This window comes from Tinamus guttatus, unplaced genomic scaffold, assembly GCF_059628265.1.
Source record: "Tinamus guttatus ecotype Peru unplaced genomic scaffold, ASM5962826v1 Tinamus_guttatus_pri_ptg000530l, whole genome shotgun sequence".
Taxonomy (NCBI): Eukaryota; Metazoa; Chordata; class Aves; order Tinamiformes; family Tinamidae; genus Tinamus; species Tinamus guttatus.
The window spans coordinates 6011092-6025584 of record NW_028289064.1 but is presented as its reverse complement, the minus strand read 5'-3'; the positions used below and the strand labels follow the sequence as shown (position 1 = coordinate 6025584).

The 14493-nt window shown below is 36.7% G+C and overlaps 1 protein-coding gene across 1 annotated transcript in view; it reads right to left on the bottom strand.

Annotated features, from left to right (window-relative positions):
- Window positions 1–14493, bottom strand: part of DNAJC1 (DnaJ heat shock protein family (Hsp40) member C1) — a 97704-nt gene that overhangs the window by 27419 nt on the left and 55792 nt on the right. Inside the window, exon 8 of the mRNA XM_088533983.1 lies at window positions 10155–10321. Coding sequence (XP_088390109.1) covers window positions 10155–10321 — 167 coding nt within the window. The remainder of the gene's footprint in view (window positions 1–10154; window positions 10322–14493) is intronic.

Here is a 14493-nt window from a genome sequence, read left to right as displayed (position 1 = left end):
CTCTCTTCCTACTTCATCCTTCCTTTCTCTACTAGAGAAAAAACTGATTGTATGAGGAATTTGAGGGGAAGTAGTATCACCAAGGGAAACCAAGATTTCCCTTGCCACGGTAAGCCAAATTAGAGCAATCCCACTGCATTTTCCACATCTCTCCCTAGCTGAGAGACAGACAAAGTGAGTGCAGGGAAACCCCGTATTTATAAATGCATGGCTTGTAGCAAAACTATGAAGAAGGGAAATCAGCTTCAAGACAGAAAATACACTCCCAAGGGCCAGAGCCCTTGGGCTGGAGCCCAATCAACCTTTTCAGGGGTTGACTGGGAAGGAGAGCAGGCCCCCACTTCTCCTCACAGGTGTAAGGCTTCTCTTATGTCAACTATCAGGTCTTTCTGTGACAAATCATCATATCAATCTCCAATATGAAACAGGCTGAAGAACTGAGGAAAATTGAGAAATTCAGCCTCACTTAAGCAAGTTCAAGTAACAGAAGTAACATAAGCCTATTCTGAATCCGGACAGGTTTCTGAAGTAGAGCATATAGTGCAGGCCAGGATTAAACAGAGTTGTAGTTTGCTGCTGCTTTTACATGAATAGATTAATTTAGATTCATATAGATTAATGCTTTCTGCAATTAATTTGAGCTTTTGGTTGTTCTTCAACAACTGAGGATGAATTGACAACATATGTCACTGTAGTGAAACTGAATTATTAGAGCAAAGTCACATAAATCACTTCTGGAAAAACTGATTAATCTGAAAAACCACTATTGAAAAAGTTACTAAGAGCCAGAATTTAACACAATAACATCTGCAGCATGGTGTTGAGATCAAAATGTATTATCCTTCTTCTCTGTACAGGACAAGAACTTATGTTACTATTTTTAATTAGACAGAAAGTTTAAAAACACAGTGAGGATCAGAAAATACCAGAAGAAAGCCAATTATATGATCTTAATTTAGTACATTTGCTTTGTTGATCTTTTTCTAACTAGAATAAAAAATATTATATACTATACTGTTACTCTTTAAGAAATATCTTTTGGGAAATACGTATTTTGACTATTTGTTTCTTTTGCAATCTAAATAATTTTTGTTGCACTGTGCAACACATACTGTTTACAAACAGTTTTTTTCCCCCTGGCTATCATATCAAATCATTTCTCTACATCATTTGGAGTTGTTTTTATATCCTTTTCTTAGCAATATCTTAAAGCATAACTCTCCTGCGCACATAGATTGTGACAACTCTCTATCCACAGTAGTTTTAGCCGGCCTGAGAGCAGTACATACTTAGGACATCTGAGAGCAGAATATTACAGAATACCGCATATTCCATAAACAAACTATCACTTCCTATAAAAATAAGAATAAATAAAGTTTCCTATATTTTATTAACTTCTCCTATCTAATGAATACATCAAAGGCAGAAATGTAGAAAAGGAAACATAGAAATTTCACATACTTACATGGCAGTTGTTGAGCTAGTTCTTATTCAGTCTTTTAGATATCTGACTTATGTTAGGCAAAACTCCATAATTCTTGGTGTAATGTTTAATACTACTGACATTTGCATCCATCAGAGCAATTGTTTCTCTGTATTCATCACTTTGATAACTTTTCTTAATTTTATATTTACAAATCAATTTGTTCTCTGATGTCTATCTGTCATAACTTGAGATGCCATGTCAAAGAGAATATTATCATCTATAACTGCTAATTCTTGAGAAAAGCTGAGATAATAAGAAGCATTGCATGTTTAATACTCCACATTAAATTAGATTTTTGATAATAATAATTTGCTATTCAAAGCTGAAAAACATAGATTTCCTATTTCTGATTCAAAGATGTGGGTCGTCCTCCCTGAGGAAAACCTCGTAATTAAAGTGCTATTAAAAACACACTAATAAAAATCCTACTCTGTCCTTAAAACTATTCAAGTCCAAATTCAAGTCCATAATGGCTTAAATATTTTAAGGTGAGAGTCTGAAAGGAATATTCTCTGGATTTACAGAGAGATGCTTCAAAGAGTATATAATTCTATTGTTTCTAAATTAAACAAAAAAAAAAACAACTAATTTGCTAGAAATGTCTGCTCTGTTTCAATATCTCCAGAAGGAAACAAAACAAGTATCCATGAAAACAACACAACAACAAAAACACTGGCTGTTTCAGATAAATATTTGAAAAGCTCATTTTTTCCCAAGTTTTCTTCTGTTTCTTACGCTTGCTGATTTGTCAGCTAACAAGGAGAAAGAGTATCAATGATATGCAAACACTTTTAGATTATCTAAACTGCCAATCCACTTGTTTTGGTAGTCCTACTTATTTCAAAAACACAGTATGTAACAGAAAGACACCTTCTCTACAATGTCCCAACCGCTAACTTCAATATTTTATTAACACTATTCTGCTGCACAGAAGACAGAGCTGAGCAGCATTGGGACCATGAAGAAACATGTACATATTGTGCTAAAAACATCAGTTCAGTGAGCTCAGGCAAGAGCCTGAACTATATTACGAAGACAAACTTAAAAGTCTGTTCTAAAGCATATGCGTATAGGACCCAAACAGATATTTCATTGAACACTAGTAACTCAAATATGGAACTTACAGCATTTACTTATAGGAGAGGAATTGGTTTTCTTTATTTTTAAGCTTAAAAAATATTCTACTCATGCTGGGTCTGCACAATCTACAATGATACAAAGCAAAAGAAGTCACAATAAAGCCTAGAAGCTTCTGACGTAACACTGTCAGTAGTACTCTGATGTAAATTTTTTTTTTTTAATTAAGTATCTTTTCAGTGACACTAGATTGCCTAAGAGTTTGGTAATAGAAAAGTGAGATTTTCACCTCAGGGTCACTAAATTCAATACAGCCCAGATCAATAGTGACTCAGAGTCATCACCATTTGATGAGAGTTTGGAGCTCAGGTTAAAATGTATTATGATCTTAGACCAGCTCCTAGTGAACAGCATCATAACTGACACTAACACGTATGGTTGCTGGCAGACTCAATACAGAGGCCTTAAACGCAGTGGGAGCCCCGAGTGATTTACTTGCTCCACCTAGAGCCACCCCTCTGGGTCAGGGTCAAGGCATGCGAGCAGGACATCACGACTGCTCGTTGCTCACATCCATCTGCCCTGTGAATGAGGGAAAGTTCTAATTTAGGCACACTTTTCAGATAGATTTGTCTCACTGCTTAGAGAAAAAAAGAAAAAAACCCAAAGCACTGCAAAGCTAGATGACCTGAGGTAGCACACTAAAACAGAATAACCCTTCCCCTCCAAGACCAATTTATTAAAACATCTGGTTTACCCAGCACCTTAATCCTGCTAAAATATAAATGGCTTGCTTAAGGAATTAACATTTTTTAAAAGCCTGGAAACTGTATTCAGGTAATCCATCATAGGACCTCTGATTAGAACAAGCACCATATTATTTGCTACTAAAGAAAAAGCATACTCAGATTTCAAAGCAGCACAGATGTGGGAAGATTCAAGGCAGAAGAGAGCAGGTGGCAGGCTAGCTGGCAATTACGAAATGTGCAAGATTATAAAATGACTAAGATTTAATTGCCAAAACCACATTTTTTAAACTAACAAAAATAATAATTTAGCATTTCTAGAGCATTTTGTCTTGAAGTGTTATATGACAGACACCCCTCCTTTTTAGAGTTAAGATTATTATATAAAATTGTACCACAGTCAGCTTTCAAATAAAAGCTTCATTAAAAAGTCCACTCAGTTATCAAAAACTATCTAAGAAACAATGTTTTGATGCTCAGACCAAGAACAGCAAAAACACAAACAGCATTTTAACCAGGAAGACACTAGTACAAGAACACAGACTACTGTTAAAATATTGGAAAAAATGGTAAGTTCATCTCCAGCATCTACTAATATACTGTGTAAAAACAATGTCTCTGTATACTTTGTTTCAAGGTATTTTTAATATTCTTTATTTAAGGGGGAAACCTAAAGTGAAATCAATGCAGGAGATGCATGTTACCTGAGCTTCTCAGCTCCATGCACAAAAATAGTTTTTTACTATTTGTGCTTAAGTAAAATCAAGCCAGGTGCTCCTGCAATATCAAAACCACCCAAATGCCAAGAAGTGCCGCAGGATAACATGAAAAACAAAAATAATGAGAAACATGATTTTCTGTCCATACATCTGGTCCAGCTGGAAGGGATCAGGCACTGTCTTTCTCCACCTTTATCTCCCCTTTACAGAGGAAGCGCATAGCAAAAGGTCAAAAGTATTCACTCCTCGTTGAGGTAGGACTTGGAATTCTATCTACAGAGATGAACTAGCTTTAATAATGACATGGAACCAAGAGGAGATTCCAGTCAGAGAAAAGATGAGGGATCTACAAAGCAAAAATGATTGTAATCCTGGTCCCACTGAAGACTGTGATAAAACTCCCATTGATTTCTCAAGGGCCAAGAACATGCAAGATCACCATTATTCACATAAAGCATGAACACAATGTGTGTTACAAATCATGGACGAGAGAAATCCCAGCAGGAGAGAAATTACTTGGAAATGAATCCTGAAATAGCAAATTTTTTTTTTTTTTTTTTTTTTTTTTTTTACAAAAATAGTTTTGGCAAAAAAAAGGCAGGACAAAAATTGGATGCAACAAAATTTGTCTGTCAATAAGCTGCCCTTTATTCTTCCAGCTTTAAGTATTAGGTTATATGACAAGAAAGTAAAGAGTTAAATGCCCACAGTGTAATGCAGTAAGTGGCTTAACAATATATGAGAGCAACAAAATGACGCAACCTAGAAGAAGGCCAGCAAAAACTTTTACGCAGAATTTCTATTAATTCATAACAAACATACACAGGCCACTTCTAAGAGTGAATTTCTGCTGACATATAAAAAATCAGAAACTCAATCCAAATAAAATAATCTCTCATCTCCTCTTAGCAACTTGAACAAAGACTTAGACTGGGAATCCAAACATTCAATGACCAAACAAAAATAATTTTAGAAATACGTTTTTCTGTTCTTGCTTTGAGGAGTTTTGTTTTTGGCATAAGTATGAGCTTTCAGTAATTCCTCTAAACTCCATAGTCATATGCAGTTTACATGAATAATCTAAAGTGTTACATTAATATGCAATGTAGTGCTAGGTAAGATTTGGCTTTCCTATACAGAAACAAAACACAAGGGTGTCATTACTTTATTTCCATGCTCTCAAATACAATCAAATCTATTCACACCATTCTTAACATATGGAATATAAGAACAAGATAAATGCTCGAAGAAAGATCTCATAAGTGGGCTAGATAATATGTTCTACTTGTGTCCAGCCCTTCATGTGTTCCCAAATCTGACTTGAAACTCCCTTGTTGCAAATTAAATTCAATATTTCTCTCCCTTTGTGTGAAAAGTACTGAGTAATGATAACTGATTATCGTTTTTAACTCTGAATGCACTGGAAAAACAAAACATGCAGTTTTCCCAACAGCTTATCTCTTATACTATGAGTCAATCTATTCAATCTTTCTCTCTATTTTTTTTAAATCCAAACATATTGTTTCTGCTGATTAATTCTGTTATTTTTGCTTCCTTCCTTAAAAGTGTAACAACCAAAACAATCCAAAAAAGCCTTAAAGGTGGGTCACTGTTCCAGAAAAATCAGAAAAATTACCTCTCCGTGTTTTTTTATGCTGAATACTAACCTAGTCCCAAATGAGATTTGCTACACTTCCTTTTCACATCCAGTTCTAAGCAGAGAGCAACAACATGACAAGATAAGCCCCTTATGGACCTTAACTTAATATGTTCTCTACGTAAGACAGAGAACAGCTTTATGGTGCTTTAGGCACGTGTATTCAGCCAGCTGTGCAACCTCACCAGTCAGATCACACTTCCCTTTCCACAGCATTCACTGGACCATTTCCCTTGCCTCAGAAGGAAGGTATTTTCCTCTCTCTAGCCTGCTCCTTACCAATTTCACTATGTAAGCATTATGGAAACAGTCATTAGTACATTAATAACTTCCACATCATAATCAAATAAAGAACAGAAAAAAAAATCTAAACAACTAGTAGAGCAAGCCAAAACACACATTAGTAAACTCTCAGCTCTACTATAGTTTATTTTTCATATATACAAAGCTACTATTTCATTTTTCAATTATTTTTATGTCGCCTGATAATGACAATTGCATACATTTATTTTCCTTCATATAAAGGACTGTATTTGTTCTTCAGTCTGCTCTTCTTTTACATGAATTTCAGGATGAGGATCAATTTTGCAAATTCTTCTTAATTTGAGATTAAATTTTTTTCTCCCCATTAGAGGTGGTCATTCTCATTTCCTAGCAATACACTGTATTGACAGCCTTTAGATCTAATAGTATCATCATCAATAAAAGCTGAAACAAATTATTTTTGGGCTATAATTTTAATTTCAGCTTCTCTGCCCAGCAGCCCCAACTCCTCCCGACGTATTTCATTTCCATTAGTATTTACCTTTTTCACCTTCTCTGTTACAGTATCTAACAACTTGATTTTTGTAAAGTTTTGCTTTATTCCTGTACCTCATGACTTGATGCACACGTAGCAAAGATCAGCAGCAAAACGCATCTCAAGGTTACCCCTCCTGAGGGAAAGTGATTTATTTTTTCCTGGAAGTCTTTGACACCAGCCATGGAAGGAATCACTTTTAAATCCATTGAATCCATGACAGAAACCCCAGTATACGTTCTGGTTTACAAAATACAGGATTTCCGTTATCTTCAAAAATTAGTAATATATATTTTCTGAAGCAAAAGCTTTTTTTTGTTTTTTCTCCTGTAGTGACATTGTAGCCTTGTTATCTTTAAATAATGCACAATGCTCTTTACATAAGCTTAATGTTGAGTCAAATACTTTGGAAAACCACTGTCTTCCCCATGCTGGCAAATCCTTTGTAAGGAGCCTTTTATTCAATGAGAGTACTAATTCCTAGATGAATATGTCAGATATTCGTCTTGCCAAACTCTTGTTGCTGACTGAGCAATAAAGTCTGAACTTTCCTTTCACCTTGATACATCTTTGTAACTTTGACCTTCCAAATCCACCCTTCCAAAGAGAATGCAAATGTACTCTTCCAAACTGGAAGAAGCAATAACCGACAGCTCCCAGGAACCCCTTAAGTATTTAAAACAAATCCAAGGTTGCCATCTTTCAAAAAAGAAGGAGACCTGCATATTCAAATAATACCATGTGTTTAAAAAGATACATCGGGACTGGCTTCAATTTAATTACTGATCATAATCTAAATTCTATCAAACCTGGCAATCTGCAAGATTCAACACTCTGTAACAAACCAATCGACAGATCATTCCACCCAAAGTGTAGATGTCAGCACAGCAAAACAGTTCACGTACAGTGTGACATGGATTAGGATTGTGCACACTTGTGAGAGCAATGTCAGGAACAAGAACTCCACAAACTTATTTCTGCGTGGAAGATGTTTTTTCACCAAGTTACTTTGATGTTTCCACATGCCTGGCTGATTGTAGGCAGTCTGCAACAGCCCTCAGAGGGGAGAAGGGGAAAAAAAGGAAAAAAAGAAAAAAAAAGAAAAAAAAAGAAAAAAAAAGAAAAAAAAAGAAAAAAAAAGACAGAAAAAGTGCTAAGAAGCTTTCACATGAGTGATGCACGACAAGCCCAAGAAAAAAATCTGAAGGCCAAAATGCCTTATGAAAGAAAAGCTTCTCCTAAAAAAAGTAGAACTGAGAGGTGACAGTCACATATATCTGTGCAAGAAGGAGGTAGGAGAGACATGCGGTTCAGGTTCATACCTATGACATAGCAGAAACAAATACAGCTTTCCAAAAAGGCAAATTTGTTGCATAACAGTTTGTGGAGTCGTTCATGGAGGAAAATGGCCGCCCGATGAACCAGCCATACGAGATGTTGGAGTCAGCAGAACAAAAGGTTACTCTGAACCTGCGACCTAAGGGAAGAGCGACGGAGCCTGACAACAACCAATCTGGAGAAAGGCTCTAGCCCATCCGATGAGACGGGAGCGTGCACACGGGAAAGGAACTGGTGTATAAGGGACGGCTCTGTTTCAATAAACTTTTTTTCAGGTTGATTCACATCGGATCGTTCTGAGCCCACAGTTTTTCTCTTCTCAACAGTTAGGAGTAACTAACTGGTGCTGCAACCATTTTCTCAGTGAGTTTATTATTAGTCACATGACACACATTCTCCTCTTGACATACAAATGGCTCCTAATAGAATCAGTATAATACAATTTTCCTGTTTATTTGCACAGTTGCTCTCAACTACTATACAAAATTGCACTGTTGCACTGCAGGAAGGCTTTAGTTATGAGGGGGAGGAAGCACACATCATCACGTTCAGGCCAAACTCAGTACCCAGGTAGTATCCTTGCAAATTGCTTGCTTGTTCTTAAGATGTTAACCCCATTTGCAACAGAGTATGATTCAAAAAATAAGCTCTTGATTCAATTTTGAGATGCAACACTGAGTCTCCAGGTATAGGTATAGAAAAAGAAGTTACTTACCTGTTAAAAACAGTTTTTGACTCCTAGTTCTGTAAGGATGTACAAACAACCTTTGTTCTCTTAGAAGTGTCCCTAAGGACACAACTTCTATGCACTTGGTCTAGCAGGTGCGAAATTACAGATCAAAGAGGCCCATCAGGTCTCATTCAAATTCCTTCACTACCATGGAAATCCAAAGAGAGACTCAATTTCCATCACTGAAGAATGTGAATTTTGGGATCCAGACAGTCAAACATGCAACAAGCCCAAAGTACTGTAAACAAACATATATTTTTTTCTTTTTAAATGTTACCCACAGAGCCTGCTAAGAAAAGCTGCCACACAGAGATGTGACTGACTATAATCCATCCTGCAGCCATTTCTTGAGCTAAGGTAACCCCAGCAATGACCATCAACGCATCCTCTTAACGCCCAGGCGACCCGGCTACAGAATTCAGCATCGGAGTTCCACTGAGAGGAAATGCAGTAGATCATGCCTCGATGTTTAAGATCAAGTGAAGCCTGCAGCCAATTTAGAGTTTCAAACCCTTATGCAGAAGTCAAAAGCTAAGCTCAGCCTATTTGTAGAAAAGATTTGTTGTAGAAATATCAAGTGAACTATCACACAGATACGCTAAATAATACAAAAAGATAAACAGGCATAAAATCTTACAGCTAGAGAGACTGTGCAACTGGGAAACCATGAAACTTCAGAATCAAATACTGGTAGATGTATTATCATTATATAAAATTGATTATGTTAAATTCGAATTATTTTAGTAAACATTTTAGGTGTGCTCTGACTAAAATAAGGAGAATTATTTTTCATAGGCTGAGAAATAGTCAAGGAGTAGGGAAATTAGCAACACAGAGGAAAGAAATGACAGCAGAAACTTCTTACACTACTTCAACACTAAATCGGGGGTTGCCCTAACTTCGCGCTCAGCATCCAGTTCTTCTTACCTCCCTCTTTCTGGTAAGATAGATTTTCATGTGAGGAGGCCAACTTACCACCTTTCTTCTGTTACGTCTTTATCTGTTTCAAATATGAAGACCATACATTTTCAAGCCAGTGTTTCAACATAATTTATGCCACTAGGAACCTTCACTCAAAGTAGCAAGAACCTTAATAATAAACAGAATTGTCCTTCACTTCACATGTTTTCCATAAGCAGGGGGAACTATAAAGGCATTTACTCAGCTTCAGGTGATACTATAACCTCAGAACTAAAAAGCAACAGCTTCTTCTTTATTTTTAATAGATATTATCTGTCCTTGCAAACAAAGAGTTATTAACTGCAACTAGGAAAAGAATCAAGACTTACTACTTGACTGTACCATGTTCTACTAGTTTCTAATAAACAAGAATGGCATTTATATTAGAACCTAGAAAACTTTCAGATATTTTTATCAACTACCTACATCCTATTTTAACATTTCTAGTATTATTACACAAATTACACTGGATATCAATATAATCTTTTCTCTTATATCTCTGCCTGACAGTTAATAGGTCTGTAGACTTCAATAGTGTGTGTGAACATGATGGCAGAATGTGTATCACATTAGTCCATTTTCTTAATAGGCAAGTAAAATATTTAAAATATATAACAATCAGAAAGATAATTTCAAACTTGCCTTCTTCTTCTGTGTTCTGTTCCTGCTTCCCAGCCAGTCATCCATCTGTTCCTCAATCTCTTCAATAGAAGCTCCATGATCATATGTTGGTATATATGCATTTGACTCCAGCACTGTGTATACAGGGAATTCAGATTTTGGTTTCTTGACTTTAGGTTTCTTCTCCTCTATAAAGAAAAAAGAAGAAAAAGAAAGAGAAAAAAAAAAAAGAGAGAAAAAGGAGGGAAAAAAAAGTAATGTTAGCAATACAGTAGAGAAGAATAATTCAGAAACACTCTTAGCTGCTCAACTCCTAATATTAATTAAAAGCATTGCACATACTTGGCTCCTCTTATACCTGCAGCTATATATGAGTTTGCCTTAGGCAGCCAAAGGAGAAGCCCCTCAAAAACACACTTAGAACTTGTCAGTGCTACACTATCTGATAATTAAGATACTAATCAGGTGAAAGCTAAGGGAGCTGTTATAGCCTGTTATATGCAAAATTTCCAAAGTCCATCTGGCTTCAAAGAAACCAGTTAAGACAGGTTGAGTTTTAGACAATTCTGTATTGCCTTACAGTCAGCTGGGCTGGGTAAAAGGTTCTGAATTAATAGATACCTTCTCTGTTCTCAGATTCGTCTAGCTACAAATAGCTTTGTTTTATCGCTTAAACCTTAAGGAAGATTTATATCCTGATCTTCATTTTCCAAACTGATCACTGTTTTCTGCTCTCGCTGTTCTTTTAATAGTGCTGAATGCATATTAAATGTATATTAAATCAGGAAACTTCAGGGACAGCAAGGAAGGACAAAATAGCCACCTTAACAGACCCCTTCCTAGGATGTTATCACTGGAAAGCTTTAAATTTGACCAAGAATTGCCAGAGCTTTAGGAACAGCAAGAGGAAGAGAATCAGAAAAAGAAGCTTGAGAAGCAAAGCAACCAGAAAGCTCAAGTACAGCAAGGGGGCTGGGTTTGTGTGTGGGGTAGACTGGTTTTTTGTTCATTTAAGTACATTTTATTCACAATAACTGGATGATTGTAAGGATGTCATTGATGTAGGAGAGCTGAAAGCCAAACCAGGAACGTTCGACTCTTCCTCCACCTTTCCACTCTCTACAGTGTGGTCATCAGCTTCCCTCTCTTCTTTGACATCCATCCAACCACTCGGGAAACAAATTCAACTCACTGAACTCCTAGAGAGTTACCCCCTCGCACAAACCAAAAAGGAAAATAACAAGTGATCAGTTTTCTCTAGTAAAATAACAAGTGATACAAGTTTTCTCCAGTATTTACCTCATTGCCCAGATGCATTATTAAAGGCAATATTGGTACAAAATTCTTTTGGCCTATTTCAAAAGTTAATTTTACTGAACAAATCATGTATACTACTCGTTGCCTCACAGACAGGCAGGCAGACAGGCCAGGGAGCTGCTGCTGCCCCCACCACCACCTCAAGCAAGGACGCGTTGGATGCCGCTGACAGCACCAACAACTGCAGCTGGGGCTTTGGGAACACACATGTTCCTCACATTTAGTGTTATCTTCTAGTGTTGCTGGGATGCGACTGTGTGGGGAACCACCATAACAGAAAACATTTTTTAAATGGTATTTTCCTCCACTCTCAAATATTGCTTCTCATATTGTTGTGCATAAACCTAACCAAAATAGAGAAAAATTCTCCCAGTTCTATGAGCACACTCTCTGTCTGGCAGAGACCTCACGAGATGAGACTCTCCCGTGCAGGTACCAATATCCAACCGGCCAACTACAACCAGAGTCACCGCTGCTCATACAACTAAATGCAACTGTGGTGAAACCACAGCCAAACTTCAAACTCAACAGGGCAAATGAACAGCTTAATCTCATCAGCTTCTATGAATATTACACCTTCTAACTGCCAAATTACATTGCAATAAGTCTTCTAGTTTATTAGATAAATCAAAAAGAATCACCCATCATCAAAAAGTAAATGGATAATCCACGATCCTAAGCACTATGGAAATAGTTTCATATCTACTAGGTGTTTGCACTACCTACTCTCCTTCCTGCAGTGCAAAATGATCAATACTTTCCATGAGTTAAGAATTTTTACATAGTTTTAATCCTTTTGTAGCAGGACACACCTTGTTTTATCAGGTGCTGAATTCATACTGCAAGAATACTTGTTCTCTGCGATTTTGCACTTCAAGAACTAAACAGTTCTTCACCTCAGGCTGACGGGTATTTAACACCTCAAAGCTTAAAAGAGGAAACAAAACTTGCCCTTATGCTCAATCTGCATAACACCCTGTCATTAGGATCCCTAGACTTTGCCACAAAACCACTGCTCAACTCCCTTACCTGTACAATTCTTTGTGCCTCTAAAGGCTTCCAAAACTGGTCCAGTGTTGGCTGTGTGTTCAATTAACTAATGCATAACAAATCAGGCTACAGCGTAGGATGAATTACGTGCACAAAAGCAGATAGCTAGATTTTCATCTTATTAATATATTAATTTTGTCTAATCAGTGGCAGAATTAATACCTGGCTATAGTTGTTTACAGCTGTCCACATAATAAAAGATCACAAAATAAGGTACTGCTTTTTCACCAATAAATATCAGGCTTCCATAGGTAAGGGGCAACTATCTCTTTTTCCAAGATAGAAAGAGGTTGCACTGAGAATTTATTTCTACATAATTCCCTTACCTACATAATTACAAGAGAAAACCAAAGCATTTGCAGAATTAAAAACTGTTTAAAATCATAAAATAGAAAAATTCACTTGCATGTACAGCAAAGTGTTCAGATATAATACAAGAGACTCAGAAGCCTACAGAAAAAAAAATGTACAAAGGTTTTGACTGTGTATAGAAAAAACAGAACAAACTAATTCCACATCAAAGCAAAAATGAGGCAAACTCATTTGTTTAAAATTTATACATTTCTGTAAGCCTAATAAAATCAATGTGATTACATGCATGCATTAATAGTTAAAGCTAGATACAAACATCTGCTGTATCAAGACCTAGAAGTTAGTTTATTTTTGAGACAATTGACTAAAAACATCCTCAAAAGTGAAACATCCTCAGCTACAAAACCCTCCTCTCAAGCTGTGGGGTTTGATGTCTTTCATATTTCTTTGCTTCTCCCCTAACTTCCTGTTCCCCCCCAAAATACCTCATCCCCATACTACTGAGGGTTAGAAATAAACATTCAATAATTGGGAATAAATATTTTGCCCCTCAACAAACACAAAATGAAATACACATGCCTCTTTCAAAGGAGCCTCACTAAACTAAAAGCTAGCTAAATATTTCCTGTAAAATCCGAAGTATGGTTTGCAGGGAGAGGTATCTTGAGCTACTTGGTACATTTGGAAAGAGCACATAAGCTTGCAAGTTCAAAATGTCCTCCAGAGGCCTGCCAAAGCAAGCAGTGAAACACACCATGCTGCATTTGCCATCATTAGGCTTCAGAGGTAACAATTAAGTGATGAGAACATTTGCACCCACACGAAACAAAAAGGCAGGCATTGTAGGAATTAAATTTCTCTGCATCTTCCTGCCAGTAAAGCATCACTAAGCAGGCACATGCATATTGCATTTTGGCAGAGATTGATATTGAACATAATTATCCATGATATTAAACAATTATTTGGAATCAAATGTAAAGTCACCTTCAATGCATTGCTGAATTACACAAGTTTGACCATAGTCATTTACACTTAAGAGGAAAGTGCAGCAAGAAGTAGCAACACAGACTGGCTGATAGCCCGGCACTACTCAGATCAGAAACATTTTGGATTGCCGGCAAAACCAAACACACAGCTAAGGATAAGGACCTTAGGCCTTAAGAGGAACTGTGGACAAGGAACCTACGTTTTAAGAGTTTATAGCTGTGGCAGACCAGTGATCTGAAATGAGCTACCAGAGCTAGTGGAGCTGATGTAGTCTGTAAACAGAGAGGTGATAAAAGCAGCAAGGTAATTTTATAATCAGATGGCAAACATTAAAACACTACACACAAACCGAGGGTCCAACATCTACAACAACATTGCAAAACTGAATAAATACAGAAAAACCACAGGAATTAAGGGCTAAAAATGCTTTATATAATGAAAATCTACAGAAAGTTATTTTCAAGCACAGAAAGACACCAAGAAGAAGGAACGACCACAAGCCAAAGCTAGACAAACCCACATTAAAATTAAGGAATATGTCTGTGGCTGTGAAGTTAATTATCTGAACAATCCATCACAAAGGGAGGCCTTCTCTGGGTTTTCTGATGAATATTATGTCTTGCATTGCAAGAACTCCATAATGCTAAGAGCTAAAGTGCATCGCTAGTCCTTTAGTGACACCTTCTACACCAAG